This window comes from Vitis riparia, unplaced genomic scaffold, assembly GCF_004353265.1.
Source record: "Vitis riparia cultivar Riparia Gloire de Montpellier isolate 1030 unplaced genomic scaffold, EGFV_Vit.rip_1.0 scaffold783_pilon_pilon, whole genome shotgun sequence".
In the NCBI taxonomy this organism is placed as follows: domain Eukaryota; kingdom Viridiplantae; phylum Streptophyta; class Magnoliopsida; order Vitales; family Vitaceae; genus Vitis; species Vitis riparia.
In genome coordinates, this window is record NW_023269781.1 from 97385 (window position 1) to 118265 (window position 20881).

Here is a 20881-nt window from a genome sequence, read left to right on the forward strand (position 1 = left end):
AAATTAACAAAAGGTCCATATAACTCTTCAAATTGAGTTGAAGGATATGAAATAGTAACGGACAAATATACCCTTTAAGAACACATATAAAATATTTTATAAAATTAAGTTAAATAATTTTTTTTCAATAATTTTTTTTTCAAAAATACTAAATTAAATAAAAGTGGTTTTCAAAAATATTAAATTAAATTTTTTTTTCAAAAATATTAAATTAAATAATTTTTTTTCAAAAATATTAAATTAAATAAAACTATTTAAAAAAAATATTAAATTAAATAAAATTTTAAAATATTAAATTAAATAAATTTATTTTAAAAAAATATTAAATTACATAAAAGTATTTTTTAAAAATATTAAATTAAATAAAAAATATTTTAAAAAAATATTAAATTAAATAAAAGTATTTTTAAAAAATATTAAATTAAATAAAAGTATTTTAAAAAAATATTAAATTACATAAAAGTATTTTTTAAAAATATTAAATTAAATAAAAATATTTTAAAAAAATATTAAATTAAATAAAAGTATTTTTCAAAAATATTAATTTTTTTCTCAAAATCAACAAAGGGCATTTTTGGAAATACTGAAGGATAATATCCTTCAACTCAATTTCCATACTTTCATTGAGTCTTGGGCTCAATTTGAAGAGTTACATGGACCTTTTGTTAATTTGGGGCCCATCTACCCCTAAAACATAATTCTCCCTATTTTCAAAGTCAATTTAATCAATAGAATTAACGATGGACCATTTTTATATGGAGTGGAAAACTAAGATTTAAGAAACCAAAGCATCCATTAATCTCAAGACCATGGAATCCGATGGATGTTATTGCAACCATTGAAGAAACTTAAGCTACACCAACATACTTCTCTAACAAGAAGTATCTTTATTTCTCTAGATTTTCTTTTGGATTATTAGAAGTACTAGAAAAGAAAACAAATAAAGTAAAGACAAATCAAAATTTCCTTCTTTAGTTTATTGTGTAAGGTACAAAGAAATTCATATATAATAATAATAATAGTAATAATAATACAATTTATATAATTTTCAAAAATTTTAGAAAAGAAATATATTTATATTATTTTTCACTTTTTTTTCTTTCATTTTTTCACATTATTTTTTCGGTCACATTTTCTCTCAAACTTCTATAATATAAATAATTAAAAGCCTTAAGGCTTATATATATATATATATATATATATATCCTATTGTCAATAATTAAAAGCCTCAATTCTTAAGCAACACTGCTCATCTCCAGAGTTTTTCCACTGTTTCTCAGCCACTTTATATACACTAGATTTGAAATTTTGAAATTTATCCAATAAATTATGACATGCTATTGAATCTATAACAGAAAATCTTATTAAAAACAGAATTTTTTTTCCCCCAAAGATAGACTGCTAGACTTCTTGCTGAAATTTGGTAAAATAAGCTGCCCTTTTGCTAGTCAAAGGTGATCCACAAAGCTTTGGGGAGCTGAACTGAACTAGGTTGAGACTGATCATATATTTTTGCTTATACCACAGAAAACATTATGAAGAAGAAATCAATTATGTGGGAGAGACCTTTTGAAACATATTGTAAGTTGAGCCTCAAAATGAATGTTGTAGTAAAAATACTGGTACATGATAACAATAAAATTGTGAGCCTACATTGATGGAGGATTACTACATCATATTTAAACTACACACTTCTAAAAATTGAAAAAGACATGATAACATCTTTCATTCAATTTATGAAATAACTATTAACTCTTGTTGAAGGTATCTTTTAGATGTGCTTGCATTTGTTTTTGTTGGACTGGTGCAAGTGAAAGGATTGGGAGGCGTGGATAAATTATGTTCTCCTTCTAACATCTGAACCATAAGCTTCATAGAAGGACGATCCACTGGGAACCATTGAATACACCAAAGTCCAATAATTGTCAATTTTTTTACTATTTGAGTATCTCTTTCTTCATCAATTCGAATTTGTAGCTCTTCACCTTGATCTAGATGATTATAAATCCATTCTGGGAAGTAAACTTGGCTAGTATTATCCATAGTAACATCAATATTCTTTCTTCCTCCTACCATTTCAAGTAATAGCATTCCATAGCTAAAAATATCTGACTTGTAAGACACATTCCCTAAATTCCTGGATAACATCTCTGGAGCGATATAGCCCATGGTTCCCCTAGCTGTAGTCATAGAAACTGCATTTTGTTCCTTGGAACATAATTTGGTTAGGCCAAAATCAGCTATTTTTGGATTAAAATTGTGATCAAGTAAAATATTATGAGGTTTGATATCAAAATGGAGGATTCTTTGATCACAACCTTGGTGAAGATATTCAATTCCTTTGGCAATACCTAAAGCAATATCTTGAAGCTTTTTCCAACCAAGTGAATGGTTTTTAATTATAAATCCATGTTTGGTGTTTCATGAAAATGTTGTAGTAATAACCCGATTTCAATATTTTTGAGAATGTCTATCTTATTAATAAATTGATAAAGAGAGTTGTATCTAATTGTATATAATTTACAAAATATATTAATGTGTCAATTGCATTAAGATATGATATTTTTGGATTAATTATTTCTCCATTACTTTTTTTTAGGACTAGATGTAGTTCAAGGTTTTTTCGAAGGTAATCAATCCAATTTTTCTGAAGTTTATAAAAATAATTTATCGAGTTCAAATCTATTTTTTATTTTCCTTTATTTTTTATTTTCATCTACTTTTTTTCTCTATTTTCTTTCCCTTACATTTTCCTTAAATTTTCTAGGAACCAAACATAACCTTTCTGGATATCTTTTAATAAGATAAAACATAAAATAAAATTAATCATTTCTTCGTAGTTTCTTTTCATAAAAAGTTTAGAAATTATAAAATATTTCATTTCTTTTTATAAGGTTTTTACCTATGAGAAATTATAGAATAATTTTACTATTTTTCTTCATAATTTCTACATATGAAAAATTATGATTTACTTTGTAAGATTAAATAATAAAAAAAAATATAAAAATGGTAGGAGAATACAAATAAGAATTTTGTCATTCACCTTCCTTGAAATTATGGAAATGGTGACTAAGTAGTTAAGGTAACAAAAACGTTTAGTCCACGGCTAAAAGGATTCTCCACAAGTAAGAGCAGAACAACATGGAGTCTTCCACGAATTTTCCTTACTTTTTCACTTGGAATAAGGGAGAAGATTGAAGGAAGATTACGGTGGTGTTTGTTTTTTTACTCAATTCTAAATAGAACCTTAATGCTTAATAGTGTCAAATATTAGGTTGTTTGTTTTTGTAGTATTTTATTTCTATTAAGTATTAAAAAGTAAAAAAAACCAATATGTTATTTTTTCTATTTAGAAAAAGTTACATATTTTGGCTTTTTCTATTTAGTAAAAAATTTATAATAAGTCATAAAAAGTAGAAAAACAAACAACTTAAATTCTAAAACTAAATTGTTTTCAGTAAAAAGCCAAAAAAAACGAACACCACCTACATCTCATTGACCTTAAATTTCAAGGTTTTGTATAGGCTCAGGGTAATTAAATTTTAGTAAATGTTTTTGTGGATAAACCAAAGGTAAATTATATATGTAGTCACCCACAATTTCCTGTATGTTCCCTTCCATTAGTTATAATTTTGAAGATTTAAAAACTGTTTTTAAGAAATATTGTATGAAAATATATATGCTGTTTTGAAAAAAATAATCAAAATCCTTTCTTAATTTTTTGTGTTCTAAAAATTATGAGTGCTTTATTCATAGGAAAGAGTTACAAAATAATAAGGCTTTTATTTGGGAAGTGTTTTAAAAAATAGTTTGGAAAAATATTTTGATATTTCATAACAAAAAAAAAAGTCTGTATGGAAATTGAAAATGTTTTTAATTTATTTTATGTGTTTTTAAATATGTTTTAAAAATAAATTTTATATATAATACTTTATTTTTAATCATTATTTGTATTTGTATAATTATTTTTTAAAATGGTTTTTTTAAAAAAAAGTGAAAATAATTAAAAGATATTATAAACAAAAGATCATATTCTCTATTTTTTAAGAACATAAATATGTTATATTTATTGGTTGTGAAACAATGGATCATGTTTGATAACTATTTTTTAAAATACTTTTTATTTTATAAAAAAAAAAAAAAAAAAAATTTAGATCCTATTTTAATAGCTGTTTTTAAAAACTTCAAAAAAAAAAAAAGAAAGTACGATAGACAACCAAGAAACAGAAAATAGTTTTCTATTATTAAAAATGTTTAGTTATTTTAAGTTGTTTTGAAAGACTATTTTAAAAAATAATTATATAAATATGAAAAATGATTAAAAATAAAATATTATATATAAAAATTATTTTAAAACATATTTAAAAATATAGAAAACAGATTAAGAATATTTTGATTCTCAAATAGATTTCAACATAATTCCAAAACAAATCAATCACAAATGTTCCCAAATCAACCACAATGGTTCAATTTATTATACATAATAGGGTTTTGCAGATGAAGGCAAACATCCTACTTTTACAAGGATGCAGCAGATATCAACTATACAGATCACTTACATTCATATGTAAGCACTTTTATTCTGTTTATATGATATCAAAACAATAAAAAATGTCTTAGGCTCTGGGCTGAAAGCAAGTTTGCCTAAATCCAACCAGAGAGGCTCCTTTTTGAAGGGACTTTTCATAGAATCTGAGAGAACCCTTTTGAGCTTTAAGCTTGAAAGAAATCAATCCATGCATTGCTTCTGAGTTTGTGAAAGAAGATTCCTTCATATTGAATCTACCGTACCCCAAGCAACCTCTTCAGATTCGTCAATGTTCAACTCAATCATTCCCAGTGCCAACAAGTTCGTGAGACTGGCGTTTAGGCAATGGCCCTGCCTTGAACATAGAGCTTGTGTTCGGTAGATTTCATCGTCTGTACTCGGTTCCATGTAGATTATCATTTCCATGTAGGTTATCACCAGTAATCGTTACAAGAGCACACCCCATTCTTTATATGATGAAACCGGTTAGAGTCCCTTACTACTATTTCTCTCCCTGTTGCCATTGAAATGTACTTTATTGCAGTATGGCAATCGCCACAGACGCGAAGATTCTTAAATATCCTGATGGGTTTCGACTGGCTTGTGCTTATAAGCCCAAATGCCACTGCTATTTTCTCACTGTGTTGGAAAAGGAATTGCTCCTTTTGTTCTTCTTCTATGTCGTGAAGAACAAAGTCTGTGTCAGGGATGTAACCCATCTCCTTTATTTTGGAAGCCAGTTGGTCCAGTTCTTGATAAATCTGCCAGGCTTGAGGGTGGGAAGTCTCCCCTACATGGAACCTGTGCACCCTATTTTCTACCTCAATCCAACTACAGCCAGCTTCTTTGATCAAATTACGCTCTTTCATATTTTTTCTGATCTTCACTACGTCTTTCCACTGACCTGCTGAAGCATGCAAGTTTGACAGTAAGATATATGCTGCTGGGTCATCTGGTTCCTGCTCAAGAATCATCTCTGCAGCATGTCTTCCAAGCTCTGTATTACCATGAACACGGCAGGCTCCAAGCAGTGTTCGCCAAACCAGAGCATCAGCCATGAGGGGCATTGAGTTAATGAACTCCATGGCTTCTACAAGAAGTCCAGACCGGCCTAGTAAATCAACCATACATGCATAATGCTCCATTCTTGGGACAATTCCATGTTCTTTGTACATTGAATTGAAGTGTTTCTGTCCCTCAGAGATCATACCAACATGGCTACAAGCTGATAATACAGCAACATAGGTGATCTCATTCGGCTTTGTCCCTGTCTCAAGCATTTGATGGAACATTTCCAAAGCTCTGGTTGCAAATCCATGTTTTGCAAAACCCGTGATCATTGAAGTCCAAGATATCACATTCCGATCTTCCATGTCATTAAAAACTTGAAAAGCAGCTTCAATGTTACCACACCTAGAATACATAGAGATCAAAGCATTACAAATGCATTGGTTTGACTTGTAGCCTCCCTTCAATAACCGACCATGAATCTGCTCACCTTTGCTCATTGCACCTATACTTGCAGCCCCACTCAACAAGCTAGCAAATGTAAAAGCACTGATACCAATACCAGTATCTGCGATCTCATTAAAGAGTAGAAAAGCTTCTTCAGACTTCAAGTTCTTGGCATACCCATCAACAATTGCATTGTAAGAAACCAAATTCTTCTCAAAGAGAATATCAAAAGCTTTTCGGGCATCTTCCATTCTTCCACTCCTAGCATACATGCTAATAAGAGAATTCCCCACACAATTCACTGATGCTATGCCCAGTTTCACTGCACAGCTGTACACCTGCTCACCTGTATATGGATCAGAAAGGTTTCCACATGCCTTGAGAACACTTGAAAATGAGAAATGATTAGGCCGTATATGACCGGATATCATCTTGCAGAAAAGTTCAATAGCTTCCTTATCACACTCTCCACTTTGCACATACGCTGTGATAATTGCAGTCCAAGACATAACATTATGCTCAGGCATCCGCTCAAATACCTTCCTCGAATCATCCACTGACCCATCTGCTGCACACTTTGCATACATGTCCACCAAGCTACAACCAACACAAACATCCAATGCCAATCCTAAACGTATTACTCGTGAATGCAATTGCTTTCCTAGTGCTAACAATCCTAATTCTGTACAAGCAGAAAGGACACTACTATATGTAAAACGGTCCGGTACATAACCACTCAATTCCATATCTAAAAACAAATCAATTGCATCTCTTGCACAACCTAATTGCGCAAATCTAGTTATCATTAAAGTCCAAGTAACCAAATTTCTCTCAGGCATTTTGTCAAACACCTTATAAGCTAAGCCCAAATCACCACTACCCTTCACAAACATATCAATCAATTCGCACCCAACACAGACATCAGCCTCAAGGTACCCGGTTTTCACCACAAACCCATAAATTATCTCCCCAACCCAGGCGTAATTGGCGTTTGAACAAGCCCGAATCACGGCCGCAAAGCAATACTCATTCGGGTAAAACCCCAATTCAAGCATATCAAGAAATGTCCAAATTGCTTGCAACTCCATACTGTTATTCGCAAAACATGAGACCATCGCACTCCATGAAACCAAGTCTCTCTTATTTCCCATTCCCTCAAAAATCAACCTAGCGGTTTCGGTGTCGCCACATTTTGAGTACAAGCTGATCAGAGTGTTCAACACAACCGAGTCGAGCTCGAGTCCAGACTGCATTAGCTTCCGGTGGACGAGTTTCCCGAGTTGGAAGTTGCGGAATCGGATGCAGGACTTGAGGAGGATGGAGTAGGTGGTGAGATCTGGTGGGGCGTTTTGCTGGGTCATGAGATCAAGGGTGGAGAATGCATGGTGGAGGCGGCCCACGTCGAGTTGGCGGATCAGACGGTTCTTGAGGGGCTCGAAGTTGGGGTTTTTGAGGGAGAGGGAGGAGGGGATAATGTTTTGGCGGGAAGGGTTTAGGGTTTTGGAAGAAGGTGGGAGGAGGGGTTGGGCGGGAGAGGGAAGAGAGAGAGTTATCATGGTCTTCCCCTAACGGCTAGTTTGAGAGAAATGAAGTTGTTCAACGCTTCAAGCTCATAAAGGAGGAGTGTTTGGTTTTGTACGTGAAGTTTCATACAAAAAGGATTTCTGAGTAATTGTTGGATTAATATTTGGGCAGGGGTGGAAAATTTTATTTCGATTATCTTCTATTAATTACTATATTAAACCTCGAGGTAACATATTTATTTGCTGTGGTATAAAAAAAGTTAAAAGGGTTTTTTTTTTTTTTAAACTTTTTTATCAAATATAAAAATTAAAATTTCAAATTTATGGTAATTTATAAGAAATTAAGAGTGTATTTGGGAATATTTTTAAAATTAGTTTTTCAAATTCAAAAACATGTTTCGTTATTCTTATTATTATTTTTTGATAAAAAATAGTTTTTGAGAAATAATAATAAAATTAAATTTATTTTTTGAAAGTTATGGATAACTTTTATTTTAATAATGAATTAAATTACCTATATTTTATACTATTTGAATGAGAAATGAATTTATGATAAATTAGCAAATATGTCATCAAGAAATAAATTTTTTTCATGTTTCTTAAGAAAATTTAAATTTTTATTTTTATGAATTGTTACTTAAGAATCAAATGTAAAAATTATTTAATTTAAATAAGAAATTAATCTAAAATAAATCCAAAAACTTCAAAATTGAAACTATAATTTTATCACATAAGATTATTATTTTTGTCTCATAATTTATCCAATTTTTAGCAAAATTAAATTTCATAAATTGTAATTATTCAGATTTAAAAATTTAGACAAAAAAAACCTTAATATTATATTATCATGTGATTGCCTTCTTATGAATTTTCATTTTCTTGTTTATTGCTCACTTGCTTTCCCATGATAAACTACATTTCTTTTTGCCTTGTCTTAATAAATCAAGAACTGTTTTAGTTATTTGTTTTAATCTTGAAATAAAATTATTTAGATTTTATGTATTAAGAATCAATGTTTCTGAAATTGATTGATTATACTACTGCTAAAGGACTTCATTTTAATTGTTTTCAAAAGAATTAAAGAGAAAGACTTTAAGAGGTGTCAATTTTCAAATTTAGAAATATATAACATTGTGAGTAGCAAATGTGGTCAACTAGGATTTTTTTTTTTGGATAAAAAGAGATTACGAAGCATAATGCTTACAAAGTCGATTGAAAGATGAGTCATAATAATCTTTAAGATTAAATTTTGTAACATCTTTAAGTTACAAGTAATAAAATAAGATAGAAAAACTTGACACACTCAAAAAAATGTTTTCTTGTTCTTTTTTGGTGAAGAGACAACCATTAATGAATTTTTTCCACAAAATTTTTGGGAAGGAGCAATGTTGGGGAAGATGCATGCCAATTAGAAACAATATTAAACATATGTGTAGTTTGTAATAGCAAGCTCTTAAGAAATTGTATGAAAAACTTTAGGCCATATTTGTTAACAATTTTTAAAAATAATTTTTTATTTTAAGAAAAAAAAGGAAAACATGTAAAAATTTCTGATTTTTAACAATAAAAATTAATGTATTTTTTGAAAACATTTTTTAGTTGTTTTCAATTGATTTCACTAATTTTTATTTATTTTTTGAGAATCGTTTTAAAAAATAACTATATAAACATGGAGAATAATTAAAAATAAAACACTACAAACAAAAGTTACTTTTAAACAATATTCTAACTAGGAAAAGAAAATTTCAAATTTCTGATAGATTTTTGTTTTATAAAATATTAAAGAACAATTTTTTAGAATTATTTTCGAAAAAACTTTCCAAAAAAGCTTCAATTTCATTATTTTCATAAAAAAGTGGGTGATCTTGATTGCAAGAGATTTTATAAGGGAAGGGCAACTAAATGGCAACGTATAGTTTCTCATTTTCCATGGAGAAACATGCATGGACTTTTTCCATGAAACAGTAGGGAAGGAATGATATTTAAGGTGTCAATTAGAAACATTAGGCATTGTGGGACAATTTCTTCTAACAAGCCCTTCAGAAAAAATCTTCAAATCCTTTGACTTCGATGATTCTTGTTTTCAATGGAAAATGGTGTTATTGTTTAATTTCATAAGAATAAGGGGAAGGGCTCAGGAAGGTGTCAACATAGAAAAATTAAAATGCTGTGGGATCGTTGATGGAAATTAAATAATGGCAGATAAGCTTGAGTAGTTTCTTTGGTTGTTTCCTACCATGGGAATCATAACCAATGATTTCTTATTTTCCATGAGAAATGGAACTGGTTGGGACGGTTTCAAAATAGAAACATTTGAGTATTATGGGGTGGTTCATGTATTTAACAAGGATAGAAACAAGGGTAGAAAATCTTGACTGATTCCTTTTGTGAGTTTTTTTTCCATGGAAAACTAGGCATGAGAAAATTTTCCACAAAATTAATGGGGTAGGAATAATGTCTAGAATGTGTTGACTAGAAAAACTAAACACGATGGGGATAAGATAAGTGGTACTATTTTCAAAAGAATTATTTAGAATAACCTTTTACGAAGGTATCAACAAAGAAACAATAAACATTGTGGGGTAGTTGATGTATGTAACTAAAATAGAAAAAGGGTAGAAAAGCTTGACTAGTTCCTTAGATAATTTCTTATTTTTCTTGGAAAAACAGGCATTGAAACCATTGTCTTTTGTTTTCCATGAGAAGACGAGTGCTATTGGTTTCAAAAGAATTATTGCTTTTAGGAAGGTGTACATCAATATAGAAACATTAAGCATTGTGAGGTATTTGACGTATCGTGTAAGAATTGAAAGGAAGGAGGGTACATGGGAAAGCTAGATTGATGGTTACATGGTTTCTTATTTTCCATGGAAAAATTGGCTTTGAAATTTCTCTACAAAATTTATGAGAAGGATATGTCTAGGAAGGTCTTAATTAGAAACATTAAACCTTGTAGGGTAATTTCTATCGACAAGCTCTTACTCAAATTCATATAAAACTTGACTAATTCTGTAATGGACGATGTCTTATTTTTCATGAAAAATGGGACTTATTGTTTTCAAAAGAATTAAGGGGAAGACCAAAATTAATTAATGGGAAGACCATAAAACTATCAAACATATAGAGGACTGTTTTTTAACTTTAGTTAATGAGGAAATCATAGAAAAGCTTTTAAAAAGCACTATCTCTCGTGTGGTTCACAACTATGCTTTTTACTCTAATAATGGGTGTTTATCCCAAAGAACACAGGTTGTCTTTTAAAGGCAAACTCAAAGCAGGATTTTACTTTGAAGCTAACTAGCTAAAAAAAGACAATTCCTAATGGAGTTGGTTGAACATGTTTGCATCCTATTGGTGAGATCAATCAAATAGGAGATGTTAGAAAAGTATCATTGTTTCCCTTTGGTCCCCCTTGCTGCTGTCATAGAAACAACACTTTGTTCCTTAGAACATAATTTTGCTAAACCAAAATCAAAGATTTTGGGGTTAAAATTTTGATCTAGCAAAATATTATGAGGTTTAATATCAAAATGAAGGATTCGTTGATCACAACCTTGGTGAAGATATTCAATTCCTTTAGGTATACCTAGAGCGATATCATGAAGCTTTTGCCAACCAAGTGATTGGTTCTTAAATATAAACTTCTCGAGAGACTCATTTGGTAAGAATTCATAAATCAAAGCTCGCTTATAACCATCAGCACAAAATCCAACTAAGCGAACCACATTAATGTGATGGATTCTACCCATTGTTCTTACTTCATTGATAAACTCTTCACCATTTTCTTTGGAATCGTTAAGGATTTTTACTGCAACAAAAACTTCATTTGAAAGTTTTTCTTTATAAACGGTTCCATAGCCTCCTTCACCCAATTTGTCCTTGAACAGATTTGTTATCTTCTTAATATCGGCATAGGAGTACCTTGATGGGTTGAGAGCTCTATAATCTTCCAAAAACTCTGAAGCTTTTTGCTATGCTCTTTTTTTGATTTATCAGTGGTATAGACATGATAGCAAATAATGACTACTAGCAAGAGAAGAAAGAAACCAAGAATTACTCCTGCGTAGAGGGAAAAAAAGGGTTTTTGAGTAAATATATTAAAAAAAATATAAAGGTAGAAATTCAGAAAGGGTTTTAGAGCAAATGAAGAAATTAAAAGAAGGAAATTGAGAATCCTCATGTCTTCCTCATAGTTGATTAAAAAAATGGTATGCGTGAATAGAAAATTATCTGTAATCGTCCACTCTTTTGATACATCTGAAAGAGAAATATAATAAATTTATTAGCTTCTTGTACTTTTGAAATTAATAAAATCATAATATGTTATATGAAGATTTTGATGCTGGTTTAATTTTAGTCAGTGCTATTGGTTTTCAAACGAACTTAGCCCTATTGTTCCTTCAGTTTCCATAGGTTAATATTTTTTTAGCTAAACCTAATTGTGTGGGTAAATCCACTTGTAGCCAGCTTTTAGTAAAGAAATAACATTGCCCTTCTCATTCCTATCATGTGGAAATACTATAGTAGAAATAAATTAAGTAAAACATAATTAATAATTTAATTTTTTTAACAAATCCTTTAACTTTTAAGAATAATTTGCAATAAAAAAAATTGATCCAATTAATTGTAGAAATTGAGTACTAAATGTATGCATGTAATAAAACTTGACTCATTTACATGTTAAAAAGTTAAACTTTATTCATTATTCATTTTAAATAAAATACTATTGACAATTATTATTTTTAAATTATTATTATTTATTTTTACGACAAATTTTTTTTTACAAAAATATGTTAATATTCTTATGTTTCTAACATATAATAAAATAGTATATTTTTTTATTAAAAATATAATTGATGATTTTATTATAATATATACTATTCATGTTTTACTAAAAAATATTTCTTTTGAATTTCTTTGTAATACAAAATTATTTTTATTTTCAATAAGACTTCAATTAAATTTAATTAATGTTATATAAATTGAATTTATAATATTTTTATAAAATCAAAATAGAAAATTTATTTTTAAAAACAACTTATCCAAACAAATTGGTTTTATTTTTATTTTTAAAGTATTTTTTTTTATAAACAACTTGACAAATACCTTATTTTTATAAAACATTAAAAAATTGTTTTATGTTCTTTAACTTAAAAAACAATTTTTAAAAATCATGGCCAAATGGAAAAAAAAATAAAATTAAAGGACATATTTGATTTGTATTAAAAATAAATACTAAAATAGTAATTTTTGTTTCACTAGAATAAAAAAAATATTTCATAATTAAAAAAATTATTTATCTTTAACTTATATATAGTTGTAAATTTATTTTTTATTTTTTAAAATGAAGCTTAACTTGAATTTGATTTTACATTAATATAAACTAAATTTATAAAATTCTTATACAATAAAAGTAAGACATTGTCTTAAAAAACAATACAAATTCTTTCATTCAAACAAGTTTTTTATGAAATGCATTTGCCAAATGCTCTTGCTTTTTAAAAATTAAAAAAAAAACTGTTTTTGTTTGCTATTTTAAAAACAAGTTTTAAAAAACATAGCCAAATGGACCTAAGAATTTGCTTGAGGGTTGTTTTTGAAAACAAATTTTCAAACTTAGAACCATATTTGGTAATTGTTTTTGACAAAAAGATAGTTGTTGATAACTTATAACAAAATTAAATCTATTTTTGAATATTATGGACAACTTTATGTAAATTAGTAAATATGTTATTAAGAAAAAATAATATGAATCATATGATTCAAATAGGTTCTCTTTTCATCTTTTTTTTTTTTTCAATTTCTTAAGAAAATTTAAATATTTATTTATTTTTGATGGATTATTACTTAAGAATAAAACAAGACAATATACAAATAATTTAATTTGAATAAGAAATTAATCTAAAATCAATCCAAAAAATTTCAAAATTGAAACCATAATTCTTCTATTGCATACCTCATTATTTTTCCCTCATAATCTATCCGATTCTTAACAAACTAAAATTCCATAAATTATATTAATTCAATCCTTCATTGAAAATGGAAATAACAATGTTTAAATCATCAAATTTGAATTAGAAATGTTTAAACTCTTGTCGTATAGTAAAGTCAAGATAAAAAATCATCAATTCTAATGATTTTTTTTTAATTAATTAAAGAGAATTTTGGAAATTATTGCCTTACTGTAGACCACCATTTTGGGACCTCACTTTTTAGTGTTTATGTAGGTCACTTTCTTACTAGATGGAGGCCTCTCAATGAGCCACTTGTCGACTTGTGGATGGTTGCTAGGGAATCAGGCTAGTAGCTTGGAGGACCAATGAGGATACGACATCTGTAAAGAAGATTCTAAAAAGGAAGCTACAAGCCGTTATGCTGGAAGGGGATTCTGCAGGCCGTTAGGAGACGCGTATGAGAGAGAAAGAGGAGGCTGCAGAGTAGTGGTGCTTGGAGGTAGCTGTTTTTGGAGATATTGTTAGAGAGGCAAATCTGGTAGAGAAAGAAAAGACGAGGTTGGCAGAGAGCAGATGGCTTTTTGGGGAGGCTGGGCTGTGATTAGGAGGGGGGAGTTTTCGGGAGCTAGGAGAGGGAGCTAGAGGAGGTGCTTTTGGGTGGCCATTCTGGAGAGTTATTGAGAGGAGAGTAAGATCTTTTCAAGAGGGCTTTTGGCGGGTTTTTGGAAGAATAGTGAGAAGGGGGGGATGACTCCAAGAGCTTTTGAGAGAGTTTTCTGAAGCATTGTATCTTTTCAGGGAGTGAGGAAAAGAACAGAGAGCGACTTGAGAGAGAGAGGGAGAGAGCTTGAGGGGCAAGTTTCGTTGAGGGGGAAGCGGATGCTGTACCTACGGAGGAGTAGATAAGGTTTTCTTCTGATAGTTTAGAGGATAGAACCTCGAAAGAGCATTTTCCAGGTATGCTACTCATATATCTCCATTATTCTTCTGTTATTCGCTCCCCTCTGTTCCTAGCTGGGTGTTATTTAGCAATTTGCGTGTGGATATCATGTGGTTGCTTTTGTTGATTTCTATGTTTTCATTGGATTCGCTATGACTACATGTTCATATATTTTTTTCTGGGTTCATTTTGAGAGAAATGATGTGAATCTGGACCAGTTTTATCCGCGTGGTATCTCAAGGTCTTCTTCTTATCATTTCTCTTTAAATCCATTTCTTCCCCCACTAGTTGGTAAGCTTGTGGATGAATTATGAGACCAGGTCTTGCTTAACCAACTCCCATCTCACCCATCTTTGTTTGGTTCTATCAATTTTCCTCTCTATTTTTTCTCTGTTTTGGTGTCTGTTCGCGGCGTGTTTTGACTAGTGCATCTCCAATCTGAGAACGCAAATCCAAGGAGCAGGAGCTGCGATTATAGGTGCTTAGTTTCTATGGAGTGCCCGAAGAGCATGTTGAGTAGATTGAGCCTGTTTTGAGTGTTCTATATCAGGATTGGAGGTCATAACTGAGTACCTATGCTTCAGAGTATCACAAAGCCCTTAAAATGTCATCCGTAGAGGACTTCTAAGGATACCTCTTGACTGCTTCATCTGTCTGTGCCACTCCTTCATCATCTATGGTATCATTTCCCTTTTGGCTGGCTATCCTTTGATGCGATGGAGAAGCTTAAACGACACCGAACTCACCACGAAGAGCAACCAGTTATCCTCCTAGATAGGGAATGTGATTGCCAATGTTGCTGAAGGTAACGCAAATATATTAATCAAGTTTTCTCGGATAATCGAAAGGCGTTTCGATGATGGGTCATGCTTGAGGACGATTCCGTATATGAGATCTAGCGCAGTTGTGCACTCTATCCCGTTTCTTGGAAGCATAGTGACAAGGACGCAACGCTGGAAGTTTGAGATAGTGTGAAGCTTTATGAATAAGCTGCCAAGGTTGAAACGCCATGGATGACAGGCTTGACTTGATACCATAAGTATTGGGTGTATAAGATTCATGGTCTTACAGTCCCCGTTAATGAATCGCATTGAGTGCAAGTCTAGTATGACCCATGGACTTCGCTAGCCAGTTTATTCTCCCAGGATCTCCCACTTCTTTTGCATGTTGGAAGTTTGCGTCCGCATTGGCATGCTGTAACACGTCGTTCCAAGGATTGTAGAACGGGCGTCAGGATCTGTTTAATATATGCCGAAATCCTTGTATGAGAGTCAATTGGCATTGGGATATTATTGCTGCAGTGAGCCACCATTGAAAATATACGTATACAGTGTTTGCTACCCAGCTGGGTTTCGTGCACAGTGGCAGCATTGAGGCAATTTAGAATCCTTGCTCTGGTATACAGCCAACCTCTAGCATCGTGAGCCAATACCCCATTTCCATATCCAGATGCCCACCTGAAATGCCGAATCTAACACTTTCATTTCTTCCTCATACCCACTGCATCATTTCTTCACAACCATTTTCTAAACCCATTGATCATACCCCCCACATACCTTTTCTCTCACTATCACCTTCCCATCCTCCATACCCACTGCTAGTAACTTGCTTCACCACCATATTTGCCCTTCTTATTCTTTCTAAACCCTCTCATCCTCCATTCGCCGTCCGTCTTTACGCATCTCTCAACTTCCATATCCAACGGTCCTAATCTAACTAGGCCGTCAAAGTCGCCGGTCGGATTCCCTTGGTTGCACCCTCCAATGAAACCGATCCAAGACCAACAAGGGAATCCCATATGACCCAAAGTCAAGTCGGCTTTTGGACGAGCGTAGTCGTATTCTGTATTGGCATTCCTTTGGCCAAGAGAGGGTGCACCTGCCACTTATCTGCTGAGCCATCAATGACACTTATAATAAATAATCAAGATAAGCATGTGGATGAGGAAGAGGTTGCCATGACATGGCCCACAGGACAAGAAAGCTGTTGGAACGCCTACTATGTTTGACTCATACATTTCTGAGGATCTCTACCTCCGCGTCTTGTCTCTATTACATGTCGGGTTTCTGTGGAAATCATAATGCAAAGATACAATGAATCAGATGTTGGGAGCATGGAAAGAGACTCCTGATGCTTCCAATGAATCCCGTCAGCCCTGAAATCGCTATCATCTCCCAAAGAGGATGCAAGCAATGAGCGCTACCTATCCGAGTCCAGAAACTCATGCACGGGATGGCTACTACCATCTCCAAATGCTGCAGCGACCCACTTCCCTCAGCCTTGGGCTCATCTACAACTTACCTTACCCATCCAAACACCCTGCTCCCATCACCCATGCCACCCGTGAGCAAGAGCACTAACCCATGTCTCTCCCTCTCTCTCGCCACTCGTTCTCTATTTAACGTCAATCCTCCCGTGCATGGCCATCTGTCGCTCCTCTCACACTCTTCTTCATCCTATCCGCCGTCATGCTCATCACCTTCATCCATCTATATCTCTCATACCCACCCAATTAAGTAACCATACCCATTTCTTATTCCATATACTCACCGAGCCCATAGTTATACCATCATCTCTTGCTCATTTCCACACGTATCCACCATAGGTAACCCAACTAACCTTCATACCCACGCCCTCCACCCCAGACCTGGTCATTTGTCCCATTCCCAACAGCGGGTTTATGAGGATTTCGTTTGGTTTCTCTGGCAAAATCAATTGGACAGAGCTCAAATGCAGTTCCTGCTGGATCACATGCTGCATGGTGGCTCCTGGCAGTTCTGGTTTGTCTTGCGCTTATGCTTCATCATCAAGACAGCTTAGCCTAGGCTTCTACTCTACTGGGACCGGGGCCACTGGATCGAGTGCTACTCAGCTCTTGGATCTAATTCTTGAGGATATGGATCCCAGTTCTGCCCAATTCCTCAGTGGCCCTTCTGCACGCATTGGAGTGAAGGATGGTGTTTCTCCTCATGGCTTAAACTTAACTCTGTTTCATTTTCGTCAGTGGCTCCTACCCTGAAGTTCATCCAGTGGAGGCCTCTAATGTTGGAAAAGGATTGGGAGCTGCTGCACTATCATTGCCTGCTGCTTCTACCACAGAACATCCGTGGAGTGCATCTCTAAACCCTTGTTGAATATTGGAGATGCATTGGATAAGTACCAAATTGCTGCACAGGATTTGGAAGCTTTGCTAACCAAGGACTCAGGGGATGCTGAAATTCAGGGGTTTATCACTCAGATTCCTGAAATAATACTCAAATGTATGTGCCGAGATGAGGCTGCATTGACTCTAGCTCAAAAGGTGTTTTAAGAGTTTATATGAGAATGCATCAAACAGTCTACAGGGGAGTCATCACGTGATTAGAAGGCCTATGGTTTGGTGACAGTGGTAGTGACATGGACAAAGGAGAGAAGATGATAGATCAGATTCAAGAGATGGAGCCCATATCTTTGCCAGCATCATTCCTCCCTAAGCTCACCACTGCATGCTTCTAGTTGCATGGCCACCTTTGGCGTGCAACTTTTTTCCTATTTCTAATGCCATGAGCTATCAACCCAGTTCATCATCCCTTGATTTTGAAAGCAGTTTCCCTATACCTCGTTTTGGTAAATACTTTCTCGATTTCAGGTTTTCAAATAATTCCAATTTCCCCATATTTCATCCTTAGAATTTTTAGGATCACCCAAGAGTCCCATTTTTAGTAAAACTTTGTTGCCATCTTTTGTTCTGGCAAACAATTTCTACATCCCCCTTTGTTTTAAAATAAATAAGATTTTAATTTTGTAATTCCAATTAATGGAATTTACGAAATTAATTCATGCTAAAATAAATCGGGTATTGGTGGGGGCCCCACATAAATAATTTTATAATTGACTGACTGACTGATTGATTTGATTATCATACATGATTGATTTATCCTGCTCCCTGACATGCATGCTATCATTCCTTAATTGTGCACTAACTCTCTCTCTTGATAGCGCATGGTGGCTCGTTGCCCAAGTATGTACCCACTTTCACTTTGATCAGTGTCTATGCATGTTCTGATACCCACGTGTGCATGATTTATTCCGGGTATTCATTGATTTACTCATCCATTGTCATTATTGCTTCATCTCATTAGTAGAGACCCGACTTTAGGGGCTTAAAGGGGTGCTATGGTCTTTACCATACCTTCCCGAATAGTAACCTGACCCCCGAACCCAATCCGGTTTTTCACAGACCATATTTTCCAAAATAAGGAGTCACCCTTAGGGTTTTTCTTTCTTATTTTGTTTACCCTTTAAAATAAAACAAAAATAAGTGGTGACTCCAAGTCATTTTTCTAAAACAATAAAAATCATTTTTCAAATAATAAATCGAGTTCGCCATCGAGTGGGAAACGCATGAGTCGAAATGCGGGGTCCACACTTACATTCTCATTGATAATGTGGAATATTTATATATAAATACATTTCAATTTTACTATAATTCAAATTCTATCTTCTACTCTAATTCAAACTTTATATTTTACTCTAATTCAAACTAATAATTAATAGATAAATATTAATAGTTAAATTAAGGATAAACTAATATTTAAATTATTTAGTTTCTCTATTATGCCTCCACAAGATGGGGCTCTAGAAGGAGCGTTGAGTCTTGGCTTGAAGAGTGAGAAATCATGCATGTGGAAGAGGCTTGGTGAGCGCATCAACTAACTGATCTTTGGAGTAAACATGAGCCACACAGAGAGCATCACTTTGAACTTGTTCATGAATAAAGTGATAATCCAATTCAATATGTTTCATGCAGGAATGAAAGATCGTATTGGAGTTGAGATGAGTAGTATCAACATTATTGCAATAGATCATAGACACTTGTAGAACATAAGCACTAAGTTCAATAAGAAGTGAACATACCCAACGTAATTCTGTAGATGTATATGCAACAAAACGATATTCCGCTTTAATAGAAGAGTGTGCAACAATTCTTTACTTCTTAGAACTCCATGAGATAGGATTACGACCAATGTAAACGATGTAAGCACTTATAGAAGTAAAATTATCTTTAGCATGAAAAGAAAAGGAGAGTTGCGATAAAGAACCAAACCATGATCATATGTGCCATAAAGGTACCAAAAAAGGTGTTTGACAATAGTTTAATAAGCACTAGTAGGGTGATGCATAAATTGTGAGGGTTTACTCATTGTAAAAGCGATTTAAGGTCGAGTGAGAAATATACTGAATATTGCCAATAATAGTCTGATACTCTGTTGGATTAGAGAGGACGGTACTGGTATAGAGTTCAAGAGTTGGAGATGTAGTAAGTGGTGTGACGCTTGGTTTAGCATTTGACATGTGAGTGTGAGCTAAGAGATCTCCAATATATTGATGTTGAGAAAGAAATAATCCATGACGATGGTGTGTGACTTTAATGCTAAGAAAATAAGAAAGAGACTTGAGATCCTTAAGAGAGAATTGTTGGGCAAGATTAGGATGAACTTTTACACGACACCAGCATTGTCACTTGTTATGATAACATTATCAACATAAACAAGGAGATAAACCATGACACCACTAGTGTTGAAGACAAATATTCAAGTGTAAGTATGAGAGTTAGTGAAGCTAGAGGTGAGAAGAAACTAGTGGAGCTCATGATACTAAGCATGTAGTGCTTGCTTGAGACCATAGATAGCTTTTTAAAGTTTGCACACATAATTAGGATGATCACAGTCAATGAATCCCAATGGTTAAGCCATGAAAACATCTTCAAACAAGTGGCCTTGAAGAAAAGCATTATTAACATCAAGTTAGTAGAGAAACCAAGCATGGCTGATTGTAATACTAAGAACAAGATGTATAATGGTGGGTTTGATAACAAGACTGAAAACATCATGATAATCAATGCCGATCATTGCTGAAATCTTTTGGTGACAAGATGAGATTTGTACTTGTCAATAGAACCATCAGGTAAATGCTTAATGGGAAAAATCCACTTACACCTAAGAAGATTGTGTTTTGGTTTTGGGGAAACAAGTTCTCGTGTACCATTTTGAACAAGGAAAGTAATAATACACTTGGAGACTTAGTTATCTTCTTACAAGGGCTGCAAATGAACTAATTATCATTCTTAGTCTATTTCATGCTTCATTTCAGATCTGAATTTTTCTTACTTGCTCTATTGTTGTCCAAATTTCTTAATCATTTTTCATTCTCTAATCATTCTGCCCAAGAATTTGAATAGAACCTCCAAATAATCATCCAAATTTTCAACTCTTGACAAGCAACCACACTTGGACACTCATAGTTCCACTCTCCTTACAGTATAAGATTCTAAACTTCAGGAATTTTGATTTCTTGTTCAGTCTTATTGTCTACTTTGCATGTTATTGGTAAGATAATGGTAGCTCCACACAAGAGGAATGACATGAGTAAGGTACATGTTGCTCCAAGGATGAGATGGAGACCAAAAATTATGTCATGATTTGAATTGTTGCCCAAAGCA

At 32.9% G+C, this 20881-nt stretch overlaps 1 protein-coding gene and 1 pseudogene across 1 annotated transcript; both read right to left on the reverse strand.

Annotated features, from left to right (window-relative positions):
• Positions 1–1734: 1734 nt before the first annotated feature.
• LOC117910590 lies at positions 1735–16020 on the reverse strand (annotated as a pseudogene).
• Positions 4445–7569, reverse strand: LOC117910579 (pentatricopeptide repeat-containing protein At3g49170, chloroplastic-like). Its single transcript, XM_034824678.1, has one exon. The coding sequence runs from the start codon at positions 7537–7539 to the stop codon at positions 4963–4965; it is 2577 nt and encodes an 858-aa protein (XP_034680569.1). The 5' UTR covers positions 7540–7569; the 3' UTR covers positions 4445–4962.
• Positions 16021–20881: the final 4861 nt, after the last annotated feature.

Coding starts and splice junctions, on each gene's coding strand:
- LOC117910579 (XM_034824678.1), bottom strand. CDS start 7,539: ATGATAACTCTCTCTCTTCCCTCTCCCGCCCAACCCCTCCTCCCACCT.